This window comes from Vicia villosa, linkage group LG6, assembly GCF_029867415.1.
Source record: "Vicia villosa cultivar HV-30 ecotype Madison, WI linkage group LG6, Vvil1.0, whole genome shotgun sequence".
In the NCBI taxonomy this organism is placed as follows: domain Eukaryota; kingdom Viridiplantae; phylum Streptophyta; class Magnoliopsida; order Fabales; family Fabaceae; genus Vicia; species Vicia villosa.
In genome coordinates, this window is record NC_081185.1 from 120,977,983 (window position 1) to 121,005,015 (window position 27,033).

Consider the following 27,033-nt stretch of genomic DNA (forward strand, 5'->3'; position numbering starts at 1 on the left):
ATCAGAATACTCTAGAGGAAGTCTTAGCAGTTGGCTGAGCAGAAAGTCTTAGGAGTGAACTAAGCCTAGAGTGATCGTGTTGATCAGTAGACTCTAGAAAAAGTCTTAGGAGTGAACTAAGCAGTTGTTCCTGGAGTGATCAGGTTGTGATCAGAAGACTCTGGAAGACTTAGTTGCGGCTAAGTGGAAAACCATTGTAATCCGTGCGATTAGTGGATTAAATCCTCAGTTGAGGTAAATCATCTCTGCGGGGGTGGACTGGAGTAGCTTCGTTAACAGCGAACCAGGATAAAAATATTTGTGCATTTATTTTTATCGTCCAAAATTTAAAGTCACACTTATTCAATCCCCCCCTTTCTAAGTGTTTTTCTATCCTTCATTAATGTCAAGAACCTTATCATTATAGCAAACAATAACTTTCCATAGTAAATGAATGCAAAATTCCAAATTTCATAGCATGATTATATATCAAACTCTCATCCAATATACAAACCAAAAAATGACCCTAAATGGGATTAAGTCTCACAAAGCATTAAGAAGGGTGATGAATATCAAATAACAAAATAAAGTAAACCAAGTCAAGATATAAAAAAATATATTGAAATCCACTCAACCTAACAAAGGGAGTTTAGTTCAACATAATAACAACGTAAAGCATAAAGAAAGTACAGATAAGGGCAAAAAAATTCAAGCACGAACTAGTCAAGCTTCCGCTAATCCTCTCTTTTTGTTCGTCAAGATCTTTTGTTGGGATTTTTAAAATGTATTTGAATTAGTCTTGATAAACCAAATAAAAACATAACTTGTAAATGACCTTGGACGCTAGGCCAGCCAACTATAGGCCTTAACGTGGCCACCTAGTGGTCAACCATCTTTTGGAGGTTTTGCCTGTGAGTGTGGCTGCATAGCAATGATCGAGACAGCTTTCTCCATTTCATTCGGTCCTTTCACTCTTCAACTTTTGAATTCCTTTTGTGCTCTTTATTCCCCTGAAAGCATAAATACAATAAATGAGATTCAAAACCATTTAAATATAACAAGGTACAGAAGAAATCAGTTTGCACCATCAAAAGAAATCGAAGACTTCCTATAGGAAAAACAATGTTAAAAGTTGGGAGATTAAATTACTAAAATCCACTCTAAAAGCAAAAGAAAACTGATAATCTGATGAATAACTGCCACTGTAATCTTAAAACTTTGTTTGTCGTCAAGTAAAACAGAATCATCGCTCTAGAGAATAATCAACAACTCAAGGAAACAAATATGAACAAGTAAAGTTTTTCCCACCATATTGACAATCTTGGTTTTACGCATGCGTGTGTGTCTAATATGTGTCAGACACTAACACTTGGCAAACATCTCAAGAGTCAATAAAAACTTTTTTTTTGCTTTGACACACCTCTGACACTCATCAGGCATATCCATGAATTTTATTTATTAGGCAATTGATAAGTTGTTGCATATACGTGTCTTCGAAAACACACAACTCTTCACCATTGTTCTTTTCTGGTTTCTCTTGTTTGGTCTCCTATTTTTTCTATGATGACCGTCTTGTTGCACGCAGATGGGATACACACATTCTAACCGTTAAAGAAGAGCAATTTTTGTATGGACACGAACCTAAATCCATATATTTAGGAACAACCAATAAGAAGAGAGAGAATTTAAATTTATTTAAAATTTAATTTCGTTTTTAATTGCCAACATGGAGGGTGGTTGTGATAATGGAGGAGAGAGATAATTTTAATTTTATTATTTAATTAATAAAAAAATGTGATTGGTTGTGTTAAGAAATGTGGTTGGGCCTAACTCAACCCTACAAAACCGGCTTGTAGGGTAAGGATTGCCCCCACTTATAAGGACATGTTCAAGCCATATATTGTCCGATGTAGGACTCTTAACACACCCCCTCACGCCCAGGACTAGACAACTGGAGCATGGAAATAAATGGTGGGTGGCCCGATAGCGGAAACCATAGAAGGTGGCCCACCGGATCTTAAACGAGGCTCTTGATACCATGTTAAGAAGTGTGGTTTGGACCTAACTCAACCCTACAAAACCGGCTTGTAGGGCAAGGATTGTCCCCACTTATAAGGACATGTTCAAGCCATATATTGTCCGATGTGGGACTCTTAACAGGTTGTGTGTAAATCCAGGTGTTATAACTGTGTTCATCTAAGTATTTTCCGTTAAAAAATTGAAAGATTACACAGAATTCAATAAATGCAAGACACAGTTCTACCAAGTTTCGATTCGAGAGCTTGGTTCTTTCCCACGCAATTAAGCACTTACTAATTTCTGGATAAATCCCTAAGTCTAATATTTCCTTATATATTCCTAGTAGAAACCAAATTATGGCTTACACTTCAACCTTTGCATTTGATTGTCTATATTTAAGGTGCCAATCTAGTTGAGATCATTTCTATCTTAGTGATGCCTTTGTACTTCAACCTTTGCATAAAAAAAACCCAACCTACCAATTTAGAATTAACAAGCTCCAACAACTTGTTAGTTGGATAATAAGCAGCATTAGGCATGGACCGAGCAAGGACAAGAACAAGTCAGTAGACAGAAGCTGACTTTGATTGCATGCCCAATTGGATAAAACTTAAACTATACTTTCTATTGCCTACCACTGGTTTAATTCAAATCTAAAACAAACTAAGTCACTACAACCAAATATCTAATTGAACATTTTTAATAGTTGTATTGTGACAGTAATCTAGTCTTCTTTTACTAATTTTTTATTTCTTATGAGTGCACTTGCTTATAGTATTGCCGCCTTGGTTGTGATTATGGTGCCTTTCAATCTCCTATCCTCTTATGACCACTTCATTATTTTTTTCTTCATATATTCCCAAAGTCTTGCCATTATGCTCCAAGTCCAACTACGATACCTTTAACATAACACGAATGTACAAAGATCTATAAAGCAAATAAAGTAAAAAAAAAAAACTAAATCATTTACCTGTCTATCTTTTAGGGTAGTTTTCTCCTTGCATGCCGAGCTGTTTCTTGATCAGAAGAAACAAATTTTGCTTTGTCGAGCTCGAGCATTCTCTGTTATTCACATATTAAACACTAATGAAATAATTAAATAAATAGATAAATAGAAGACTAAGCTTTTACATAATCTAAAAATAGATTAGAGTGAACAAAGAAATACTGGAAGCATAACGACTAGGAGCAAACATAAATAATAAAAGAGGTTAGAATATCTTTATATTTAACATGTCAAGTCCAGAAATTATTGAAAAATCCATACAAGCAACATAGTTATTGTAACTGTAAGTGCTCATTTCAGTAGTATTTAACTGTATAGAATTGCTAACCAAGCAATACCTGGTGAAGAAAAGTTTTGGACGAATATATAGAATAACCAAAAGCTTGAGATACCGCCAGTGATGTAAATCAAACCTCCAGCAACGTTTACTGAATAGGAATGTGCTTAAACAACGTGAAATTAGTCTACATGTGGATTTTTTCATACTGTATTCAATATTCATCGTATTACCCCTCGTGCCAGCCTCAAGGTGACACTAGTTGATATCAGTATCAAGTATCGATAAAGGCGTTTCCCTTTTTTCCAACATGATAATTGTTTGCATCCTTTATAGATGAATGATTGGATAGAGGTCAAATGGGTGAGGTTTCACTTTGTCAAAGGAACAGAATCCATATCATGCTTCTTAAGTTTCTCTTCCATCACTCCACGGAAATGTCTATTTTACTGCAATAATTTTGGTCCTCACAAGGACAAGGAGCATGGCACATTTTCAACATAAGTTTCACTCAGTCTATATTGCTTGCATTGCTTCTGGAATTTCTTGTTATCAATGAATAATATTTCACTGACCAGAGTGTACTTTTTCTCTGTTTTTGCCCCTACCAAAAATTATAGTCAATGATGGAAATGCTATAAAGCCCCGACATTAAAACTCAATATGAATACCAGATATTTTCCTCCTCGGGCATCTTAAACTGAAGGCTTAAGCCACTCATGTGGTCTACAAGATTATCCATTATCAAAAGAATGTCATTCATTCTACTGCTTGACTTATCTTGCGCTTCAAATCTGTGGACTTTGTTTTTTACTTCAATCCAACTACAACCAGGATTTGGTTTTAGACCTTTGTCTTTCATCAGTTTCCGCACTCGAGCTACCTGATTCCACCAACCAACACTTGCATACAGATTTGCCAGCTGTAGAAGTGTCGCTGAACACCCCGGTTCCAACGATAACCTGCTTTCCGCTGCTCGGATACCAATCCAAACACTTCCATGAAGTCTAGAAGAAGAAAGCAGGGAACCCCATATCACAGCATTAGGACAGAAAGGCATATTTTCGATGAAATCAAGAGCCTCAAGAAGCAAACCAGCCCGACCAAGAAGGTCCACAATACAAGAATAATGATCTAGCTCTGGCTGCAAATCATGATCAGCCATGGAACTAAAGTAAATTTGGCCTTCTTTAACAAGACCACCATGCCGACACGAGGATAAGATTCCAAGGAAAGTTACAGCATCTGGATTAACACCTTGCTTGATCATCTCTTCAAAGAGACTAGTTGCCTCTTTTGCAAGCCCGTGGTGTGCATACCCAACAATCATAGAATTCCATGTTACAACATCCTTATTCCCCATGTTTTCAAATATGTACAACGCATCATCAATCGCCCCGCATTTGGAATACATAGCAACAAGAGCATTGTTAACATGAAGATAACAAAGAAAACCCATTCGAATTATTTGACAGTGGATACCTCTCCCATGACCAAGTGCTCCACTGCTCATACAAGCACTAAGCAGACTAGTGTAAGTAAAATAATTAGGCTTCAATTCCAAGCCCCTCATCTGACGAAAGAGCTCCAAACACATATCAACCCGCCATTCTTGCGCAAACCCAGCAATGATCGCCGTCCACGAAACTACATTTCTCTCAGGCATTTCATCAAACACGCAATATGCATCCCTTAACAAACCACATCTACAATACAAACTTATCAAAGAGCTTCCAACATAAACATTAGCAACGAACCCAGTTGTTATTGCCAGACAGTGATATTGAATACCTCCATAAAGGTCACGCTTATACCCACAAGAACTCAAAGCATGGGACAAAAAACACACATCAATTCCCAATCCTTGTTCCATATCTAGAACAGAGGATTCAACAGTGGTTCGAGTAGCAGTCTTTAAAATAACTGAACTATCATCACCAAGAGGATTTATTATACTGTTGTCTAAAATGTCTTCAACTAGCCTAAGATGGCTTCGACGATTTTCAATATCAGTGACAGTTTTTTTGGGTGATACGAGTTTAAGGACTCTTAGAGCGTTAGTTAGCTCTTTGTTTGCTTTTCTGGGTCCTAATTTGTGGAAAGAGAAAGGCCTAAAGAATAGATTTTTATGATGAAATGTTAGGATCGTGTTCCTTGCTATGAATGACAGTGCTGTGGCCATTCTTATGGGATACATAGAGCATAGGCCTGAGTGAAACTTGAGACAGACACAAAGCACCGCGTTGAGTTTTATTCAAATAGTTGACATTGATTCAGACCTTTTTTTTTGTTGAGTGAAGATTGATTTACCTTTCTGTCGGAGAATTTTTAGAATTTCCTCATTTTAATATTGTGTGCTTGTAAATATATTTTCTATTTTTAAAAAAAAAATTCATTTTATTTACGAGAAATAGAATTAGGGATGGCAAGTAGACCCGAACCCGTGGGGCCCACTCGCACCCAAACCCGAGTCAACGGGTGAAAACTCGAGTTGACTGGGTTTGGGTTTGGGTTCGGGTGGCACCCGATATTTTGGGTTCGGGTTTGGGTAGTGTGAAACCCGCACCCGAAACCCGAAATTACACCCGTTTATATATATATATATATATATATATATATATATATATATATATATATATATATATATATATATATATATATATATATATATATATATATATATATATATATATATATATATATATATATATTTATATATATTATATATATTTATATATATTTTATATATATATAAAATATATTGTGGAAAGTTGTAGAAAAATTGTAGGAAAAATGTATTTTGTGTATTTTGTTACGGGTTCGGGTTTGGGTGAAAAAACCTGAAACCCAGCAAGTGTGGGCGTGGGTGTTGTTTTGTCACCCGAACAGTATTTGGGTTTGGGTTCGGGTTCGGGTACCGATTTCGGGTTCGGGTTTGGATAGTGTGAAACCCGCACCCAACCCGACCCGTTGCCATCCCTAAATAGAATGATTACGTAGATGCACATCGGAAGTACTTTTTTTAAAAAATTATTTTTTTCCGTAGTTGTATTTATGGAAGCATTTTAAACTAGTGTTTGTTGGCAAAAAAATACAAATAAATTTAATTCAGGGATTGTTCCATAGGTACATTTATTGAATGACTTAGCGCTAGAATATTCCGTAGATATACCTACGGAAGCATCTGATATAGTTTGAATCAGCATGATCACCCCCCCCTTGTCACATTTCTTCTTCAACACTCACTCTCACCATCCTAAAAAACCTACTTCATCAATATCATTTCCACTATAAAGCTCCAACTTTTTGGTGCAACAAATCAAAGGGAGCAAGAGAAGACTCAATTTCAGGTAAATAGTCATCTTTATCCATTGCATTGTTCACATTATGCTTGAATTTTCTGCAAAAAAATTTTATGTTGCTTCCGTAGGTACATCTACGGAACGTGTCGAAGATGAACATGTTTCGGAGGTGCATCTACGAAAGGTGTCTGTGTTGTTTTTTACAACAGTCTTGTAATTTTATGTTATTTCTGTTATTGGTTACAAATAGGTATGGTCCACCCCAATAATATTTCAAGAGAATTAGTTCCTTCAGTCGATGTTTCACCGAATATTGAAGGGGTAGTCGTAAAGGCGGTAGATGTTGGCGGTGACTTTAATAACAAGCAAGAGTTTGATGATCGGGAAAGCATGCTCATATGGATTCAAAGGAATGTAACTGACCTTGGTTTTGGTTCAGTAATAGGAAGATCGGATAATGGTACGACAAGAAGAAACACTTTCGTCACAATGTTGTGTGAAAGAAGTGGGAAATACCATCATCCTCTAAGGAAGTTTAAAAGAGACGACACGGGTACTAGAAAATGCGAGTGTCCATTTAAAATTCGTGGTTACATGGTGGCTAGCAAGAAGTGGAGATTTAATGTTATTTGTGGTTTGCATAACCATGACATGTGCGGGAAATTACAAGGACATCCTAGTGTATGTCGGCTCAATCCGGAAGAGAAATATGTATTAATGACATGTCCTTGAATCTTTTCCAACCGAAAAATATACTTCCCATGTTGAAATAGAAGGAACCCGACAACGTATCAAATATAAGGCAAGTGTATAACATCTGGTACCGCAATAATAAGGCGATTAGGGGAGATAGAAGTGAGATACAACAACTGTTGAAGATGTTGGATGATAACAAATACGTGTCGCGGTACAGAACTTGCGACGATGGGGTTACGGTCCGAGATGTTTTTTGGACTCATCCGGATTCGATAAAGTTGTTCAACACTTTTCCGACAGTGCTCCTTCTTGATTCCACCTACAAGACCAACAAGTATCGACTTCCATTATTTGAGATGGTAGGTGTTACATCCACCATTAAGACATACGCCGTTGGTTTTGCTTTTTTGGAGTGTGAAAAAGAGGATAATTATAGGTGGGCATTAGAGGTGTGTCGGTCACTTTTGAAGGAACAAGTCAAGATGCCCAAGGCGATTGTTACGGACCGCGATACCGTTTTGATGAATGCGGTAGCAAATGTATTTCCTTCTTCTAACGCATTACTTTGTCGATATCACATAACATGTAATGTGAGAAGTAAGGTTAAACCCGCGGTCGGGGCGAAACAAATAGAGACCAATGGTGGAAAATCGGTGAAGCCCGGTGTGATTATTGAACAAATAATGGATGCATAGACTCGTATTGTAAATTCTTCGACAAAAGAATTATACGCCGATTCCGTCTTTCAATTTCGGAAAGTGTGTGAAAAGTATCTGGATTTATTAAAATATGTTGAAAGCACCATTCTTGATAAGGTGAAGGAGAAGTTTGTGTGTGCGTGGACCAATAATGTCTGACACCTTGGGAATACAACAACCAATAGAGTTGAATCAGCACATGCTAGTTTGAAATATTAGTTGGCTAATAGCAAGGATGACTTGTGTCGAGATTGGGACACTGTAAATCTCATGATCAAAAACCAACATAATGAGATACAAACCACTTTTGGTCGGAGCACTACGGTGTTGGAACATCGATTTCAGGACAACATTCTTTCTTCTCAATTTATCGGCAATGTGTCTCGGGCTGGGTTAAACTATATTTTTCACGAGGCCAAACGAGGTGAAACTGTCGGTTTTGATAGTGTAAAGTGTGGTTGCACTATTACTAGAACGCATGGTCTCCCATGTGCATGTGTTATTACTAAAAAAGCGAGACTAGGTGAGCCAATAAGAATGGACGAAGTTATCCCTCATTGGAAAAGACTTAGTTTTGATGATGATGGTTGTGTCGAAGGAGAAAAATCGAATATCTCCATTACTTCCGAATTGGAAGCGATACAAGAGAGGTTTTCGAAGGCCGATGACAACATGAAACTCCACATCAAAGAACAATTGCGGAAGATTGGATCCTGAAGCAACCAACATGAAACCGTTGTCGATGTTGCTTGGTAATGGAGAGGGAAGCCATATGGTTGTTCGTCATCAACTCATCCAAGAGTTGAAGACGCACAAAGAATCATACACATACTTATATGGAGAGGAAGCTAAATTTGAAGCGGTTAACGAAGCTCTTGTGCCTTGGATGGGCCCTTACGCACTAGTGTCAAAATGGATGAAATTCCCGGAAATGGGACATCTTATTCCATGCGCCTATGATATAGTGTGCACTAACTTTACGCGTTATGGTTTTTCCGAAACCTTTTTCCCACTCCGTGCCGCACCGCCTACAAATTCAAATGCTCACATAATGTGTATTGGATGACTTTCAAAAGCGAATCACTTTGTGCAAGTTTACTTGAAACTGGGATGCCTCATACCACCTACGTCACCGGAATGGGATCTTCATCATACCAAAGATGTCGAGACGTGGCCGAATCTTTTTGTTGATAGGATGCACGAATTTGAAAGATTGAACAACATCGAGAAAGAAGCAAGTAAGGAAAAGTCAAAATTGGAACCACCAATAGATTTAGCCGGCGATAGTTCTTTTGATGTATTTTCTAGTTTCAAAGTGTAATATAGGCACTCCTTAACATTGCAATATAATCATTTATTGTCGAGTATTAGTTTATGTCTTTCTGTATTTTCATTGTAATTTCATTCTACTGCTGCTGCTGTATTATTCTGTTTTCTTAAAAAATAGCAGGGAACTTCCGTAGATGCATCTACGAAAGATTCTAATTTTAAAAATTATGGTTTTTTTTCCGTAGGTACACCTATGAAAGCAAAATATCTAAGATACTTTCATGGATATACTTATGGAACTTTCTGTGACAGAAAATGTGTGGTCCATATGCACTAAGGTTTTCTATAAGTAAGGGTTTCTAGTTACACACAAACACAAAAATTTCTCAAGAAGATTAGTTCATGGCATCTCCTAGGCCATCATCATGGCAGCGGTCATCATCCAAGCGACCCGCTCCTGAACCAATTATTTTCAAAAGAGACGGGCATGTTGTTTTTTCTCCTCTCAAACCCCTGATTCGGATGAAATTTTGGCACATCCATTCCTTGGACCAACTAAAAAGGGCTCCGATGTCTTGATTAGAGGGGGAGTACATACCTGGCGTAGTCATCAGAAAAAATCAGAGGCTCAGAACTGATGACCATTTGCATTGTTGTAGAATCCCTTATCATTAGGCTATTTGTTTTTTTCGTTTAATAGTTTGCATCAAAATATATATATATATATATATATATATATATATATATATATATATATATATATATATATATATATATATATTACATAACTACTATTTATTTTCCAAACTAATTTTACATGACAATTATTCGACCATATTTCAATTACTTTATTTTTAAAATTAATTTATTACTTAAATTGAAATATATTAAATAATATAATATTTTAATATATTATTAATTCATGTTAATATATATTTTAAAATTGAATGTAAATATAATATTTTAATATATTATTTTAGTTTATTAAATAACATAACATTTTAATATACTATTATTTAATAAAATATTAACAAATAAATATATATTTCAATAAACTGAAATAATAAAAATTTTAATATATATAATATTTGAATATTATATTATATAAATATTAAAATATAATAAACTGAAATTAAATAAAATATATTTAATAAACTAAAAGTAAATAAAGTAAATATTTAAATATTTGAATAAATTTATTATATACTGAAATTAAAAAAAAGTAAATATTAAAATATATTTTATAAAATACATTTAATGAAGTGAAAGTAAATAAAATACATATTAAAATAATAAATGTTTAATACTTTTATTTTTATTTTCAATTTATTATTATTTTATTATTTACAGTATTACAATTTTTTAAAACTTTTAAAATTAGTTAATTTAATTATTAATGTAATATTTAATAAATAAATAAGTATGTTAGTTAATGTCCATAAATTAAGTAAGATATATTAGTTAACATTAATTATTTGTTAGTGTTATTTATTTGTTTAATGTAATGTATTAATTAACTAATATATATATATGTTACTTAATTTATTTATATTAACTAACATATTTATTTATTTGTTAGAGTTAAATTAATAATTAAATTAAAATTTTTAATAGTCTATGGTGTGTCACTACGCCAAATTTAAGCTGTAGCAGCGCAGCTACTAAAGCGCTTTTAGCAAAAGCGCTCTCGTAGGGTTCGCTAAAAACAAAATTAATAAACAAAGGGAAAATGATGCAAAAAAAGCGCTCTGGTAGGGGGTGGGGGGTATGAGAGCGCTTTTAAAAAGCGCTCTGGTAGGGGGGGTGTATGAGAGCGCTTTTAAAAAGCGCTCTGGTAAGGGGGGTATGAGAGCGCTTTTCAAAAGCGCTCTGGTAGGGTTGTCTATTAAAGCGCTTTTCAAAGCGCTGCTATAGGGGGGTTTAATGAGAGCGCTTTTTAGTCAAAAGCGCTGGTATAGACCAGGCTATGAGAGCGCTTTTCAGAAGCGCTTTAGTAGCCTTTATTACTAAAAAACCAAAAACACGCTTCTCACCTGTTACTGTTTCTCACTTTCTCTCTTTCGTTTTCTGTTCTCTGCACGCGAAAAACCCTAATTGTATCTTCATCATCCTCCATCGCCCTTCCGTCCACCACCATCGGTGCCATCCACCACCGTCAGCGTCCTTCCGTCTTCACTCGTTTTCTCCTCCGTCTTCATCCAGAACCTCACCTCCGGTGAGTTTTAGGCTTCATTTTCTTTTGTTATTTTTCTATCACTTATTTTTTCAGTGAAAATTTTGGTATCAAAGATTGGACTTCTGCCTGCAACTTGTTTGATGAAATGCCTGAAAGAAATTTGATAGCATTTCTATAGTAAAACAAATGGATTAATATTAAGTTTATTTTCATATGTAGTTTATATTCCAAGTTGAAATTTGATATAATCCATCAGTTTAGTTTAGTTTAGTACAGAGATTGGGAATGATTTATGGGTTTAGTTTTAAGGGTTTCAACTAAGGGATGTTGTTTTTCTTTACCTTGCACAGTTGCACTACAATTTGAGAATGAAGCATATTACATGTTTGATTAAATGTCTTTAGAGTGTATTGTTGAGTTTGAATGATATTGTGCTTCTCTTTGAGTTTTGGTTTTGGTTCATGTTCATGGCTGCCCGAGTTCGTTGTGTAAGACATGTTTGAAGTGAACTTAAGTATGTGTTAATAGGTTGGTGTAGTGGCTTCCCGGTTTCTAAGTTAATTGATTCAAAGGTGGTTGGAATTGATCTCATGTTTTGAAGTGGAATTAAGTCATATTTTGTATTGATATTATTTGATTTTGATTCTAAAGACATCGTTGAGCTTTGGCTATGGTTGAGTTTACTTTCTTTCATCTTGAACTTGTTTGAAGTGAATTTTGAGAGCCAATTTATACGTATATCATGGCTGTCCGGGATGTTGGTTTAGGGATTTAGAACTTGTTTTGAACCCAATTTCTCATGTTTAGGGAATATATTTGCTAGATAGGGGTTACTTGTGAAGAGTGAAAGTTTGATCTCATTCAAGAATCTTACATTGTGTGGGTCTAGAAGTTGCTTACTACTATACATGTAATTAATTGTTCTCTCTCGCCAAAGCAATATGTTGCGTTTTATTGCTTCTGATTCATTCCGTGTATCCTTTGCGTTTTGACAGAAATGCATTATACCGTTCTGTTTCTTAATAATTAGTTGTTTTTGTTTAGCTTAATTAATTAAGACATGAGTGTAATACTCATTATTCCGACATGTGGAATATTCTCTGATTTTTAAGTGATGAACTTACTAACTTTGTAACTTTTAGATTATATTTAGTAATACTCATTATTCCGACATGTGGAATATTCTTGATGTCAATAATATTAAGTGATGAACTTACTAACTTTGTGAATTGAATTCGTCATAGGGGTTACTCGTGAAGAGTGAAAGTTTGACCGTTTTTGTTTAGTTTAATTAAGACATGGATAAGACATGGATGAATTCAAACCGATTGTCGAAAGAGTACGAGAAAGGGGTATGGGAATTCGTTGAGTTTGCGGTTGCGCACTCCGAAGACCCGCTTCGAATGCCGTGTCCTTGCTTGGGTTGCTGTTATGGGGGTAAGGTTGACGGGAATAAGTTGGCATCCCATTTACTACGGTTTGGAATTGATAGAAGTTATACATGTTGAACAATGCATGGTGAGAAAAGTAACGGGAATGCTGAGTCGAGTTGTAATAGGAAGTATGCTTCAAACGACGATTGCACAAACACATACGAGTGCGATCGAGTCGAAGAGATTGCAGAAGCGCTTGAAGAAGATCTTGCGGATTGTCCCAAAATGTTTGAGAGGTTGGTAAGCGATGCAGAGAAACCGTTGTATGATGGTTGTTCAAAATTCACAAGATTGTCTGCGGTGTTAAAGTTGTACAACTTAAAGGCGGACAATGGATGGTCGGATAAAAGTTTCACAGAGTTATTAGCCCTTATGAAAGATATGCTACCAAAGGATAATGATCTTCCCAATCGAACGTATGAAGCCAAAAAGATGTTGTCCTCTATTGGCATGAGCTATGATAAGATACATGCATGTCCAAACGATTGCGTTTTGTTTCGAAACGAGTATGCAGCGTTGAATGAGTGTCCTAAATGTGGTGCCCCTCGATATAAGAAAAAGTTGTCTCCTGCTAAAGTCTTATGGTATTTTCCTATAATTCCGAGATTTAGACGCATGTATCGTAGTGAGACCGATTCAAGACACTTGACTTGGCATGCAGATGAAAGAATTATTGATGGAAAGTTGCGACATCCGGCAGACTCACCACAATGGATGAAAGTTGATACTGATTATCCTGAATTTGGAAAAGAAGCAAGAAACCTTCGGTTGTCATTGTCTACTGATGGAATGAACCCGCATGGTATTCAAAGTATCTCGCATAGCACATGGCCTGTGATTCTTATGATTTATAACCTACCTCCGTGGCTATGCATGAAGCGTAAGTACATGATATTATCTATGCTAATTTCTGGGCCTAAACAACCAGGGAATGACATAGACGTATACTTGGCACCGTTAATCGAAGATTTAAAGTTTTTGTGGGAGAACGGTGTGGAGGTTTACGATGGGTATAGGAAGGAAAGTTTCAACTTGAGGGTGATGTTGTTTGGAACAATTAATGATTTTCCAGCATACGGAAATCTATCCGGGTACAGCAATAAAGGTCAAAAGGCGTGTCCTGTTTGTGAAGATGAAACCGATACGACACGATTGGAGCTTTGTCAGAAGAATATCTTTCTCGGCCATCGTAGATTCTTAAATTCTAATCATCACTACCGTGGGTGGAGAAAAGCATTCAATGGAAAGGCCGAACATCGTACAGCCCCGCCTTTTTTGTCAGGTGATCAAATTTTTGAAAAGGTGAAAGATGTGAGCACTCAGTTTGGCAAGCCTTTTGCACATTCACTTGTCAAGGGTGGGTGGAAGAAGAAGTCAATTTTTTTTGAACTTCCAAATTGGAAGTCGTTGTACGTAAGACATTTCCTGGATGTTATGCATATTGAAAAAAATGTATTTGACAGCGTCATAGGTACGTTACTCAATATACAAGGAAAGTCTAAGGATGGCCTCAACATAAGGAAGGACATGGTAAACATGGGAATGAGAACTGAATTGGGACCCGTGACGAAAGGAAAACGAACATATCTGCCACCTGCTGTTTACACTATATCTAGAAAGGAGAAGAAAACATTGTGTAAGTTCCTCAGTGTTACCTTGGTAGCTGAAGCAATGCACATATCAAGTGCGAATGACTTAAATCCGAAATTTGCAAATTTGTCATATTTTGGGGTTATCGAGCGCATTTTGGTGTTTGATTACGCGAAGTTTCAGATTCCTGTATTTGGTTGCAAGTGGGTTGAAAATAATAGTGGCATACGAATGGATAAGTCAGGATTTTTGCAAGTGGATCTCAATAGGGTAGGGTACAAAGATGAGCCTTTCATTCTAGCCTCTCAAGCTAAACAAGTGTTCTATGTCAATGATCCGACAAGTACGAAATGGTCTATAGTGCTTTTATCTAACAAAATAGTTGATGAAAACATTGAAGATCAAGGTGATATTGGTGTTGGCATTGAATCTTGTACAAGAAATGATCAAAATGAGAATGAATCGTGTACTAGAAATGATCATAATGAGGGTATTTGGATCAATCCAACCGTCCGCGTTGTTAAGAGACGCGTAGAACACAAACCTACCAAGAAAAGAAAGAGACGTTAGTGATAAAGGTAATAGTATACATATTCCGACTAATTTGCTTTATTCAATTTGTACCGATTGTTTTATTCAATAGTATAGTACTTATTCAATTTTGGTGCATATTCTCGTTTTGTACATAACTTTTGAACCATGTATCCGTTTGTTGACTTCTTTACATGTAACTATACTATTTTGACGATTCCGGAGCTGCTCATGCACTTATCTTTACATTTCGGGACTATTTTTTTATCGGTTTTGCTTCTGCCCGTAATCAAAAGTCGGGCTTAGGGTCTGAATTTCGGAAAACCGACTTTATTTTTGAGTCCGTGGGGACGTTTTACCATAGCCATGTAAATTTCGTTCAATTCCGACAACTTCCTTTTTTGACACTTATTTTGATTTGTATCGATTTCGTTTCCGATTTACTTGTACATGCATGGTTTGACTTCCATTTGACTTGTATAGATTGTTAGCTTATTAATAGTGTACTAATGTGCTTTAGTTTGTTTGATACAGGTTCAATGGCTCCGGATAGAGATGCTCCACCTGAAAACTCACAAGAAAACTCACAAGAAAGAGATGCTCAAGAAAGAGATGCTCCGGATACAAATGCTCCACCTGATACTGAAGCAAAAGAAGTTGCACGAGGCATCACCATTATGAAGGGAATCATTCGACATAGAGACCAAGGATTAGTATACCATTTGGATTGGAATTCTGATAAACAAGCAATTGGTCCTAATTCTGCAAAGTTGACAAGCTATATTGGTACACTTGTTCGTATGCATATTCCGGTCTCCATAGCTAAATGGAATCTGAAAAGCGAAGAGTTGGATGCAAAAAAAAGCGATTTGGGACGAGCTTCAGGTATATATCATATATGGTTAATTGTTGTTATTATCTTGACGATAAATTGTTTAAATTACTTATACTAACACACTATGCGTATGTTTTTTTGCAGAGGACTTTTGAGATACCAGATGATCGTAGACGCTACATACTTAGTTTGGCCGGGAAAAGATATAGAGGGTGGAAAGCTTTTTTGACAAACACCTATCTTAAGGATAAAGATGGAAACTTTCTTGAAGAGGCACCGGGACGGCCAAAAAAGTATGAGATCTTCATTGATGAAAAAGATTGGGCTGAGTTTGTAAAGCAAAGAGATGAAGATTTTCGGAAAAGGAGTGCCACGAATAGTGCGAGAGCATCCAAACCCGCGTATCCATAAAAAAAGGGCGTTTGGGATATGCACGCTTAGAGGATAAAATTGTAAGTAAATAGAAATACGTTTTAATTAATTGTCTAAATGTGCATGTTTTATTTGACGATTTTATCATTTGTGTCAATGCATAGTTAGAGGAGACTAAAAGTGAGGAAACTTCACTTCCTGTACATGTGTTGTGGAAGAAAGCTCGTGTGGGCAAGAATCAAGCTGTCGATCCCGATGTTCAGAGAGTTTATACTGAATGTGTAAGTATAATGCTGTGTCTTTAATTAAATCAACTGTTTTTTAATATATAAATGATTTTTTATCTCCACTAATAATTATTGAAATGTAAATGAATTACAGGAGACCTTGTCGCAATCGGTATCCACCGGTGAGGGGAGCGTACTTAGTAGAGCACTAGATGCTCCTGAGTATCCCGGTCGGGTGAGGGGTAAGGGTCATGGTGTGACTCCAACCTCTTTTTACAAGAGTCCTAGGAGAAGATCAAATCTTACCAATGAAGAAGTGTTGCAAAAGTTGCAGGAATTGCAAGCACAAGTCTCTGAATTGCAAAGAGATAAAGATATGTATATGAGAGAAAAGTTCAACACTTCATCGGTGAAAGAAACTAGTGATAAGGCTAGTATCAACTGTCAAAGGAAATTTCCCGAGGTAATTATAAATTTTTTTCCTTACAAATTGTTCTATTTTATTAATGATAATGACTTTATATTTACTATTGGTTTAGGGCATTTCATCTTGCCAACTATACTTATCGTCACCGAATTATCGACTAGTTGGCAAGGGAAAAGTGAACAACACTTTGGGAGATTTACTTCACCATAGACCGCTCCCGGATGGACACCTGAAAGTATCGGTGGATGTTGTATTAGATCATGATGCGATGCTACCGGTACCTGACATGGTCTCAGAGACGACATTGCTGCGAGATGCAATAGGATCATTTGTTGCATGGCCCTCGGAGCTCATTACCATTAGTGATGAGGTATATTGAAAACGATTATGAATCATTTAGTTTTCGAATGTCAATTCTAAACCGTTTATTAATTATGTTTTACATTTTAATTTTAGACTGCTCCTATAAAACCCGCAATTAAGGGTAAAGGGATTTTACAGGAGGAGGAGTCTGTTGCATCACTAAAAGAGGTACATTTAAAGTGTTAATATATAATCTGAATCTAAATCTGCATGATTTTTTTATTTTACCTAACTTATATGATTTTTAGGCATCCGCTCGGGAGTCACAACAAGTGACGCAGCAAGTTCGTAGCGTACCACCCACTGGTCCTCCGAAGATAGCGGCAAAAAAAGGCGGTGCTTTTGTGGCTCGGTACCGGACGACGCTCGCAATAATGGTTGATATGTCCGATTTGAAGGATGGTGCTTTACGTGAAATCAATATGGATGAAAGTGTCTTCGATATTGAATTCAAGTCACATATTGCAATTGATGACTTGGAAGAGATTTTTACGCATGAACAACTAGGCGTCGGTAATACGCACTCATACATCCGGTAATATTCACTCATCCGATATATTATTTAATTAGTCCCACAATATAATTTATTTACACATTTCAATGAAAATAATCTAATATTTATTATGTTTTTATTTAAGGTTGTTGTATGACAGAGTGTTGCGCGGGACTGTATTGTCTAACAGATTCCGTTTCGTGTCTTCCGCCCATTGCAGCGGAATGGCAATTGCTTCGGAACCGGAATCAGTTAGATAGCTCTTAGTCGATAGATTCATGTCCACCGGCAATTCAGAAAGTCTGCATCTTTGGGCGTATAATACCCGACCAGTAGGGTTAGTTTCTCATTCTTGGTTCATCTAATCTCTGTTTCTTTTGTGTGTAGCAAAATTTTCATATAACCTATTGTTTTAATTTATAGAGCACACTGGTTGTTGCTTGCTATCAACCCTATAAGAGAAGTCGTGTATTATCTGAATTCGGTAAATGGTGACTGGACCAATTATCCGGCTATGAAGTAAATCGTTGATTTGTAAGTGGGATCGTTCTAAATATTCGTGTATATTTATATATTTACTTATTTGTGGGATTGATCTAAACATATGCTTTTATATATTTGTTAATTAGATCAATACAAGTGTTCCGAAGTCAACGGGACGCACAGGTATCCCGGACTAAATCAAACAACATTACTTGGATCAAAGTGCAGGTACATTATTTTTCACAATTTTGCTTATAATATTTATGCTACTTGATAAAACAAGACAACTATAAAATCTTATTTGTTTTTCTATGTAGTGTCCGCAACAGCGAAACAGTTCAGATTGCGGATACTTTGTTTTGAGGTTTATGAAAGAAATCCTTCAGGCGAATCAATTAGAGATTCCGCTCACGGTATGAATTTATAACTTAAGATAATTTCATATAATTTATTACATTTAACTAAATATATCATTCATATTATGTTTTTGTTTTGTAGTACCTTGACGAATTCCGTGCCGCTGGGTACCCGAGACTTAAGTTGGAAGAAATCAAAGAGGATGTGTGTCACTTTTATATTAAGCAATTTTTCATGTAGGATTTGTGTCGATTTGAACTATAATATTATTGATGTTGTAATGATGTATATATATAATTTTGGATATTATAATGGTATTATATTAGTATATATATATATATATATATATATATATATATATATATATATATATATATATATTGTCTTACTGATGGCTGAAATTATATCGTCGAAAATATATTACAGGTCGAAAATATTACAGGTTGAAAACATATTACAGGTCGACTGGGAGGATTAAATTACAGGCTGCACATTAAAATACATCATTTAGCAACGACAGCGCTTTTGAAAAGCGCTCTTAAAGGTCCACCTACAAAAGCGCTTCTTAGTAAAAGCGCTGCCAAAGAATAATAAAAAAGCATAAAAAATATAAAAAAAAACGCAACATACGAAAGCGCTTTTGGAAAAGCGCTCTTATAGAGGGGGGATACCAGAGCGCTTTTTCCAGGAAAGCGCTCTTATAGGGGGGGCCTACCAGAGCGCTTTTTCCAGAAAAGCGCTCTTATAGGGGGGGCCTACCAGAGCGCTTTCTGAAGCGCTTTTGTTACCTACGCCAGCGCTGGCTTTCACAGCGCTTTTAAGCGCTTTTAAAGCCCATAAAAAGCGCTTTTAAAGGGCTTCCGCGTTGTAGTGTGTGTTAAACATGGTTAAGGTTCAAAATTTTTTGTTTGTGAGATGTAGGTAAAGTTGTGTGACGATACCCTTGAATTGGAATACCTTGTTTACTTCCAACAATCAATTTCTTATTTAAATGGCTCAAATTAGAATAATACGAGAGAATACCTTGTGATGTTATTGTATGGGACGAAGCTCATGTGTCCATGTACCACGTTCTATCTAGAGGATTGAGGGATATATTGTATATTGCAAAGACAATGTCAGTGGGAGCTGGGGAAGGTGTGGCAGTGGGAGCCTTACGACGTTGACCTAGGAAGCATGGTTGCTTCGAAGGTCCAGTAAGGTGAGTCCATTAAGATGTAGGGTAAGGGCAAGGAGGTACACCCCAAGAAGGTGGGTTATGTCCCCAAGGAGACCATGGTGGATACTGCTACCATGGCTGCAAGGGAGTTGATACAGAGGGATCATCATAGCGTGACCCACCACGTTGTCGACACCCTTTATTGCGGTTTTGATTATTATGGTTACGGCTAGATCCATAGTGGTTATTTTGATGATGATTGAAGTTTTGTTGAGAGGAATCATTGGAGTTTCTTTGAGCAGCAGTATGCAAGGCAGTGTGAAAACTAGTGTTATGCAATTTTGCTAGACCGGATTCTTCCAAGGTGAACATGGAGCAAGCCTAAAAGAATGATGATAGTGGATTTCTTTGGCGGATTAAGGTAGCAACCCCACGGTACGACTCAAAAGACCAAACACCAGTTGAAGAACTAAACGGTGATTGCTAACACGTGCTCCAACGTTTTTCAACTGATCAGAAAGTTGCTTGAGACGTTGGCAATAGGCAGAAACATTAGGAAAATCCTCCATGTGGGTGGATCAAAAGTCCTGCTCAAGAGCAACGATATGTGAGTTTTGGTTGTTCTAAAAAATATCAGCTAAACGCTACCAGGCAGCCATGGCGGTGGATCCCTTTTTCAAAATAGTGGTAAGAAGATCAAGTGAGATGGTGGAATAAATCCATTGGAGCATTGGGGAATCAAGGGTTGTTCATATTTCAAAATCAACATTAGTGGAGGCAGGTTTTTCTTTTTCACTTGTCGATGCCCTTTATTGCGGTTTTTATTATTATGGTTACGACTAGATCCGGAGTGGTTATTTTGATGACGATTGAAGTTTTGTTGAGAGGAATCATTGGAGTTTCTTTGAGCAGCAGTATGCAAGGCAGTGTGAGAACCAGTGTTATGCAATTTTGCCAGACCGGATTCTTCCAAGGTGATCATGGATCGAGCCTAAAAGAATGATGATAGTGGATTTCTTTGGCGGATTAAGGTAGCAACCCCACGGTACGACTCAAAATACCAAACACCAGTTGAAGAACTAAACGGTGATTGCTAACACGTGCTCCAACGTTCTTTAACTGATCAGAAAGTTGCTTGAGACGTTGGCAATAGGCAGAAACATTAGGAAAATCCTCCATGTGGGTGGATCAAAAGTCCTGCTCAAGAGCAACGACATGTGAGTTTTGGTTGTTCTAAAAAATATCAGCTAAACGCTACTGATCGTGACTTTATGTGTCTATTAATCTAATGACTGCAAGTGCACAGTCGTGTCGTGTAGTTTTAAAAGATATCGAAGCCACATCGACTATAAATCGATCTACCGTTATCTAAGGTTACTATGTAAAGCTAAGGCCAAGGATATTTGAATTATTTTGTTAGGGGAAACTAAAATCTTAAATCTAGATAAATATAAATGTGCGGATATCGGTATGTAATTCGTCTAACTTAGGTGATCCAAAGTTCCATTGGCCAGGTTATCTATCAAATAAAAAATCTTTATTAAATATGTCGTTTAAAAATACTCCTCTCAAACTCTCGCTCTGTTTATTAAGACTACGACCCTAACTCATATTATACGCTCTCGTTGTCCCACCAGATTTAGAAACGCTTTTTTGAAAACAATAGAATTAATAAAATGCCTTTTTCATGCAGATATTATTTAATTAAAAATCCTTGTCTCAAACTCTCGCTCTGTTGACTTAGATTATGCTAATATACCCTAACGTACGCTCTAGCTGTCCCGCTGAGTTTAACAACACTTTTTGAAAATAAATAATATCTAATTAGTTTTAATACGCTCTCCCTGTCCTTAAAACTAATGTCTGTGTCTACTATCTGGTTAAATATCTCAAACTCTCGCTCTGTTGATTTTAACCTTAATCAGTTCTAAAATCTCAAACTTCCGCTCTGTTGATTTTATAACTTTAATACATTCAATTAAACACAAAAACCAGAAATAGGTGCTTTTCAATAAAGCATTATTTAGGCCAATTTATTTTGAATCCCTTCGGTTAGATTACTTTACATACCGATATCTAAGTGATTTAGCCAGACATATTAATTGGATTAAACATGCATAAACAAATTTTGTTTATAAATCCAGGCATATTCATTGACATACAGTATAAATCATGCAATAATTAGAATTTAAATAAAAGTTATAAATTATAAACCTGAATAACAAACTGGAATTAAATCTTCAAGTATCGAACTTTCCACCACAGGTCGGTTGGATTGCTCTTCGATAGATAAAAATCCAGTAGAAAATAAATCAAAAAAGTAAAATACTTGGACCTAACGTAAGGTTAGACCAGTTAAAGGTTCACAACAATTTTCGGTGTAGAAATTGTTGTGAGAAAAGATGAACGGGAATTGAAAACAAAACGGGAATTAAAATTGCTGAATTCAAATGAAGGTACGAAAACTTAAAACTAAATTATGACTTTTCTCTTGGAAAAACTCGGAACCTAATAATGAGTTATAGGTCCCCTTTTATATGCTGAGAGGTAACGGTACTCTGCTTCACGACTCCGTCTTTTTCTCCTTGAGTTCAGTAGCTTAATTGACTGAGAAAACGGAGATGTGCGTCTTGGTCTTGAAACTGCCTTTTGCTGAAGTCCTTGAGACGTGCGTCTCCACTGTTGACGTGGCAAGGGGAGTGGGAGACGCGTCTCAGCATGTGAGATGTGGGCTTCTCCATGTTGGTCCCTGGAGACGGGCGTCTCCTCTTGCACATAGTGGGAGCTTCAGCTCCTTCGTGGGCTGGGCTTCCACACTTGTCTTGGTTCATTTTATTTGCACCTCCCATTGCGTTTTATCACCTCCTCTTCTCTTCTTAAGTGCTTTTCGATCGATTATCTCATCAGTTCTTCTTCTTTTGGCTAATACTTCTTGTGCGCAAATAATATCTGAAACAATGAATAATACCCGCATAAAACTAGAATAAAGCGATAAAATCGAATAAAATTACTAGCATTATGTATGTAAATTAAATCAAATATACTATATAAATTCGTGTTATCAAACTACCAGGCAGCCATGGCGGTGGATCCCTTTTTCAAAATAGTGGTAAGAACATCAAGTGAGATGGTGGAATAAATCCATTGGAGCATTGGGGAATCAAGGGTTGTTCATATTTCAAAATCAACATTAGTGGAGGCAGGTTTTTCTTTTTCCTGGTTGCGACCATTTTGTGAGCACGAGCGTGAACTTCAAACAGGTAATCCCACATGGTGTAGTGATCTTTCTCCATATCAAGAACAAAGAGAATGTTGTTTTTTTATGTTAGTGACAACAAGGGCTGGGTGAAACTCTTGTCTATTGGAAAAAGAGGACGACTTGGTAGGGCTATCAACCTTGGTAGAAACATGTTTGGACTCATCAACGAAAGAGGAAGACATGGTGCTTAGGTGGCTCCGGTGGCGACCGCAAAACGCAACAAGGGAAGCTTGGCAGTTGTTCGCTGTGGAGAAAGGAAGTAATCGGTAAGAGGCTTAGTTATGGGGAGAATACGAAAATAAAGGTTGATTTAGGAAAAAGTCCTCACAAAAAAGAGGGAGATAGCCACCAAAAAGGTAGAAGAAAAGGGCCACCATGAAAGTGGGAGGAAACTACTAAATCCTAAATAATTGAGGAAAAATTTTCTAAAAAAAAAAAGAAAGCATCTCTCTCTAAAAATTGGGGTGATAAGGGTGCGTTATGTAGACATTGTTGATCACACATCATTTTAACAATTTTAATTTATAAAAACTTCTCTCGTTAGAAACAAGTAACGTTGAAGATTAAAATTATTGTACAAGCTATGAAAATATTATAAATGTTTTTAAATTATCTCGTGTTGCATTTTTCAAACTTTTAATTAAGTTAGTCAATTATTTAATCTACAATAATGGATCCCCTTAAAAAAATAGTGGATCCGGAAAAATTCTTTGACAAACTCAATAATTAATTGTCTGCATTTAAAAGGATTTTCATAAGGGGACAACTTCTCTACCCATCACAAAAAGATGGGTAATGTACATTCCACCAATCAGATGACACAATTTAATTTTTATGTATTTAATTATTTATCATATAGAACAATTATTTGATGTTTTCAACACTAAATTAACCTTGGGTAAATAATAATTCACCTTTTCATAATAAATTTTTGGAGTCTTCAATATTTTTTTAGTAAGACCTATATGCAATCAATGAAGGAAACTAATGTGAAACCAACCCAAAAATACTGTGCCTGTAAGACTTGGTCCTTTGCACATTTAAATATTTGATTTCAACATCAAATTTGAATAAATTCGTTACTTGATTAAACAGATGATCTTTTCTGAAAAATAGTTTTCATTTTGACTATTATGCATAAATATCTAAAGAGGAATGGATAATATATTTTTGTTGCAAGTCACACAAGAGATTGACAGATTGCATAATATTATATTTTTATCAGAATACAAGTAGTCAATTTAAAACATAATGGATAACATCTCACGTTGTGCTCTAAGGATTAAGAACTATTTTACCAAAAGAATAAAAATTACTTCACACATCACACTCTTTGAACCATTTATATTAATGTAAGACAAAACACACATACATATAATACACATGCAATGGATAAAGTGGATGATAAAATAGAAAAGAAGGTGTTACAAAAATGAGCACTCTTACCAAATAAAGAAAGAAATAATACAAAACATACAACGAATCATGTCCCATAGTGTAGCACATCAAACTTGGTACAAATACTACACATGGTCAACAAAAGACAAAGTAAAAAAAAAAAAAAAATCATAAACTAATCAATGTCATTGACAATGCCATGTATCTTTTTCTCCAATACTTCTGAACTAATCTGTCCCATAGTATGATAGAAAGACAAGAGTTCTGATAACTGTTCTATTGACATTTTATCCATCACCCTTCTTGCCATTTTCTCTCTTTCCTCATTCTGCTTCAGTCTCTCTATGTATGATCCTGCATTCCTAACTGTTGCTCCCATTTGCTTTAGCCTATTCTCTTGCTGCACACTCAAAGCTGTGTTTGACTGCGAAATTGAATAAACATATAAATTAGCATATGTATATGTTGTATCTACGGAGCACCGACACCTCAAACACGCTTCCGACAGTGACAAAATGACACCAATAATATGAACAAATGTCGGATGCAGTTGTCCGCACCGATACCGACACGCCTTTCTAAAGAGGTGTCAGTGCTACATAGTGTTCTATTGTTCATCTCAAGAAAATAACATGAACAAATGGTAAATTGTGATTGTATTGTTTACCTCAAGAAACTCTACTCCTGCTTCAAGTTCAGATTCTTTGGTGGAGTTCATATCTTGGCCATGGTTGTATAGGTCTTTTGCAAGTGAGAAACTACGCACTATACTTTTCCTTTTGTTTTCCAGTTCCTTGTTAAGCTTTAGAGGCTTTTGGACAGATGCTTTACTGTTCAGCTTCTTCTGATATGCAACAACTGCTTTTACAAATTCCTGCAGTTTTTACATGAATTTTGAAATGTTACTTAACTCAATTAGTCAATAACTATGAAGCAAGCACACCGGAAACACCACACGACACTGACACATCAACATCGATAATAATTTGACAAAATAAATAAACTAAACGTAATCACACGTTACCTGATAAGCGAAGGGACATCCCGGGTAATCAAATTCTTCCGAATCAGCCTTCCTCATACGCTCCGGATGAAACTGCAATCCCATGATAAACTTCCCCTCTTCAGGATTATAAGCATCAGGATCATAAAACCCTTCAACCAAACCATCAGGAGCAAAAGCCATAGGAACAAACCGTTGCGCAAGTCTCTTAACACCTTGGTGATGATAGCTATTAACCAAAATATCCATTTTCCCCTCTTCCAAAGAATCCTTAAACCAATGATGCAAAGGTGTATCCTCAACAACTTTCACCTCATGTCTATGTCCATCATAATCATCATAGTTAATATGCATCACCATTTCACTCTCTTCTAAACACTTCTTAGAAATCTCTTTACCTATATCTTGATACAAACTACCTCCACACGCCACATTTAGGAGCTGCGAACCTCGACATATCCCCAAGTAAGGAATGTTTCTTTCGAGACAAAGCTTCGCGAGTCCTAGTTCGATCGAATCTTTCTCTTTATCAATTGATGTGTCACTCACATGTAGTCTCTTTATTTCTTCTAGTTCCTCTTGGGAAAGAGATGATGTGTCTTCTGCATACCATGATGGATCAATGTCTTCTCCTTCACATAGAAGCACACCATGGATTGGTTCAAAGCTGTCTAACAACATGTGAACACCGGAAACACGCGGAACTATGACCGGTACCGCGCCATAGCTTACTATAAGATCAAGGTGATATTCACCTGAAAAAGTTATCACATAATAATAATTAATAATAATAATTAATAACAAGATTGATATAAAACTAATCGCAAGTTTTTTTCAGAGGTGTCGGTACTCCAGAGATCTGAGCCGATATTCAAATGCTTCATTGCATGTTTATGTAAATTGATTTAATGGAAAGCATTATGGAAAGGAAACTTACCAACGAAATCAACGAACTTGTTCTTACGTAGGGTTCGTCTAGAAACGATTAGAACACGAGGGAGAATGGTGGAGAGATCGGAAGACATTGTACGTGATTGAGAATTGATGATCGGTGAAAATTTGATGTGGAAGAAAACCTAGTTATTATTATTATGAACAAGTGATGGTGTATTGATGTGGAAGAAAATGTGATCGTGTATTGTGAATGTTATTCTAACGAGGCTTTCTTGGTTATGGTATTTATAGGGTTAAGATTTGGATAAGGATTAGGGGTTGGTTAAAGATGAGTAACAAAATATGGGATATGGGAAATGAATTTTATTGAAATTACACGTCAGTTGTATATTTGTTGCTATCTCTTTGTAGTAGTAGTAGTTAGTATGCTAGTAGTGCCATCAGGTGAAATTATATTATATAAATATATCACAAATGTGTTTTTTTTCGTCTAATATAATTGATTCTATGAGAATTAAATCTAATATAATTGGTTTTAACAGAATTTAATTTAACATAATTGATTTATGTTTAAATATATTAATGTAAAATTAAATTAAATAATAAATTTTAATATAAAAATCATTTACGATTAACTTTGAAGACAAAAACTACAAATTAGATCTTCAAATAGAATTAATTATGAAAATAAAATCATTTCTATTTTTGATACTTAACTAAACTATGAAACAATCAAACACAAAAGTAGAATTAATAAGTTATAGTTATTTTAAATCAAAATTTAAAT

At 35.9% G+C, this 27,033-nt stretch overlaps 3 protein-coding genes across 3 annotated transcripts; 1 reads left to right on the forward strand and 2 right to left on the reverse strand.

Moving 5' to 3' along the window:
• Positions 1-411: 411 nt before the first annotated feature.
• LOC131609791 (pentatricopeptide repeat-containing protein At2g37320) lies at positions 412-5,582 on the reverse strand. The gene is made up of 3 exons (XM_058881585.1): positions 3,343-5,582; positions 2,969-3,060; positions 412-989 (listed from the first exon to the last, which is right to left on the reverse strand). The coding sequence occupies exon 1, from the start codon at positions 5,476-5,478 to the stop codon at positions 3,940-3,942; it is 1,539 nt and encodes a 512-aa protein (XP_058737568.1). The 5' UTR covers positions 5,479-5,582; the 3' UTR covers positions 412-989; positions 2,969-3,060; positions 3,343-3,939.
• A 1,253-nt stretch (positions 5,583-6,835) lies between these two features.
• On the forward strand, positions 6,836-8,694 carry LOC131614545 (uncharacterized). Its single transcript, XM_058886117.1, has 3 exons — positions 6,836-7,021; positions 7,357-7,818; positions 8,197-8,694. Exons 1-3 carry the CDS (start codon positions 6,836-6,838, stop codon positions 8,692-8,694), a joined length of 1,146 nt encoding a protein of 381 aa, XP_058742100.1.
• A 15,679-nt stretch (positions 8,695-24,373) lies between these two features.
• Positions 24,374-26,491, reverse strand: LOC131609792 (putative glutamine amidotransferase GAT1_2.1). Its single transcript, XM_058881586.1, has 4 exons — positions 26,290-26,491; positions 25,374-26,107; positions 25,017-25,223; positions 24,374-24,773 (listed from the first exon to the last, which is right to left on the reverse strand). Exons 1-4 carry the CDS (start codon positions 26,375-26,377, stop codon positions 24,525-24,527), a joined length of 1,278 nt encoding a protein of 425 aa, XP_058737569.1. The 5' UTR covers positions 26,378-26,491; the 3' UTR covers positions 24,374-24,524.
• Positions 26,492-27,033: the final 542 nt, after the last annotated feature.

Coding starts and splice junctions, on each gene's coding strand:
- LOC131614545 (XM_058886117.1), top strand. CDS start 6,836: ATGGTCCACCCCAATAATATTTCAAGAGAATTAGTTCCTTCAGTCGAT. Junction 7,022..7,356: donor CTGACCTTGGTTTTGGTTCA/GTAATAGGAAGA, acceptor ATGTTGAAATAG/AAGGAACCCGACAACGTATC. Junction 7,819..8,196: donor TGATGAATGCGGTAGCAAAT/GTATTTCCTTCT, acceptor TTGAAATATTAG/TTGGCTAATAGCAAGGATGA.
- LOC131609791 (XM_058881585.1), bottom strand. CDS start 5,478: ATGTATCCCATAAGAATGGCCACAGCACTGTCATTCATAGCAAGGAAC.
- LOC131609792 (XM_058881586.1), bottom strand. CDS start 26,377: ATGTCTTCCGATCTCTCCACCATTCTCCCTCGTGTTCTAATCGTTTCT. Junction 26,108..26,289: donor CAAGTTCGTTGATTTCGTTG/GTAAGTTTCCTT, acceptor TAACTTTTTCAG/GTGAATATCACCTTGATCTT. Junction 25,224..25,373: donor GATGTCCCTTCGCTTATCAG/GTAACGTGTGAT, acceptor TAAAAACTGCAG/GAATTTGTAAAAGCAGTTGT.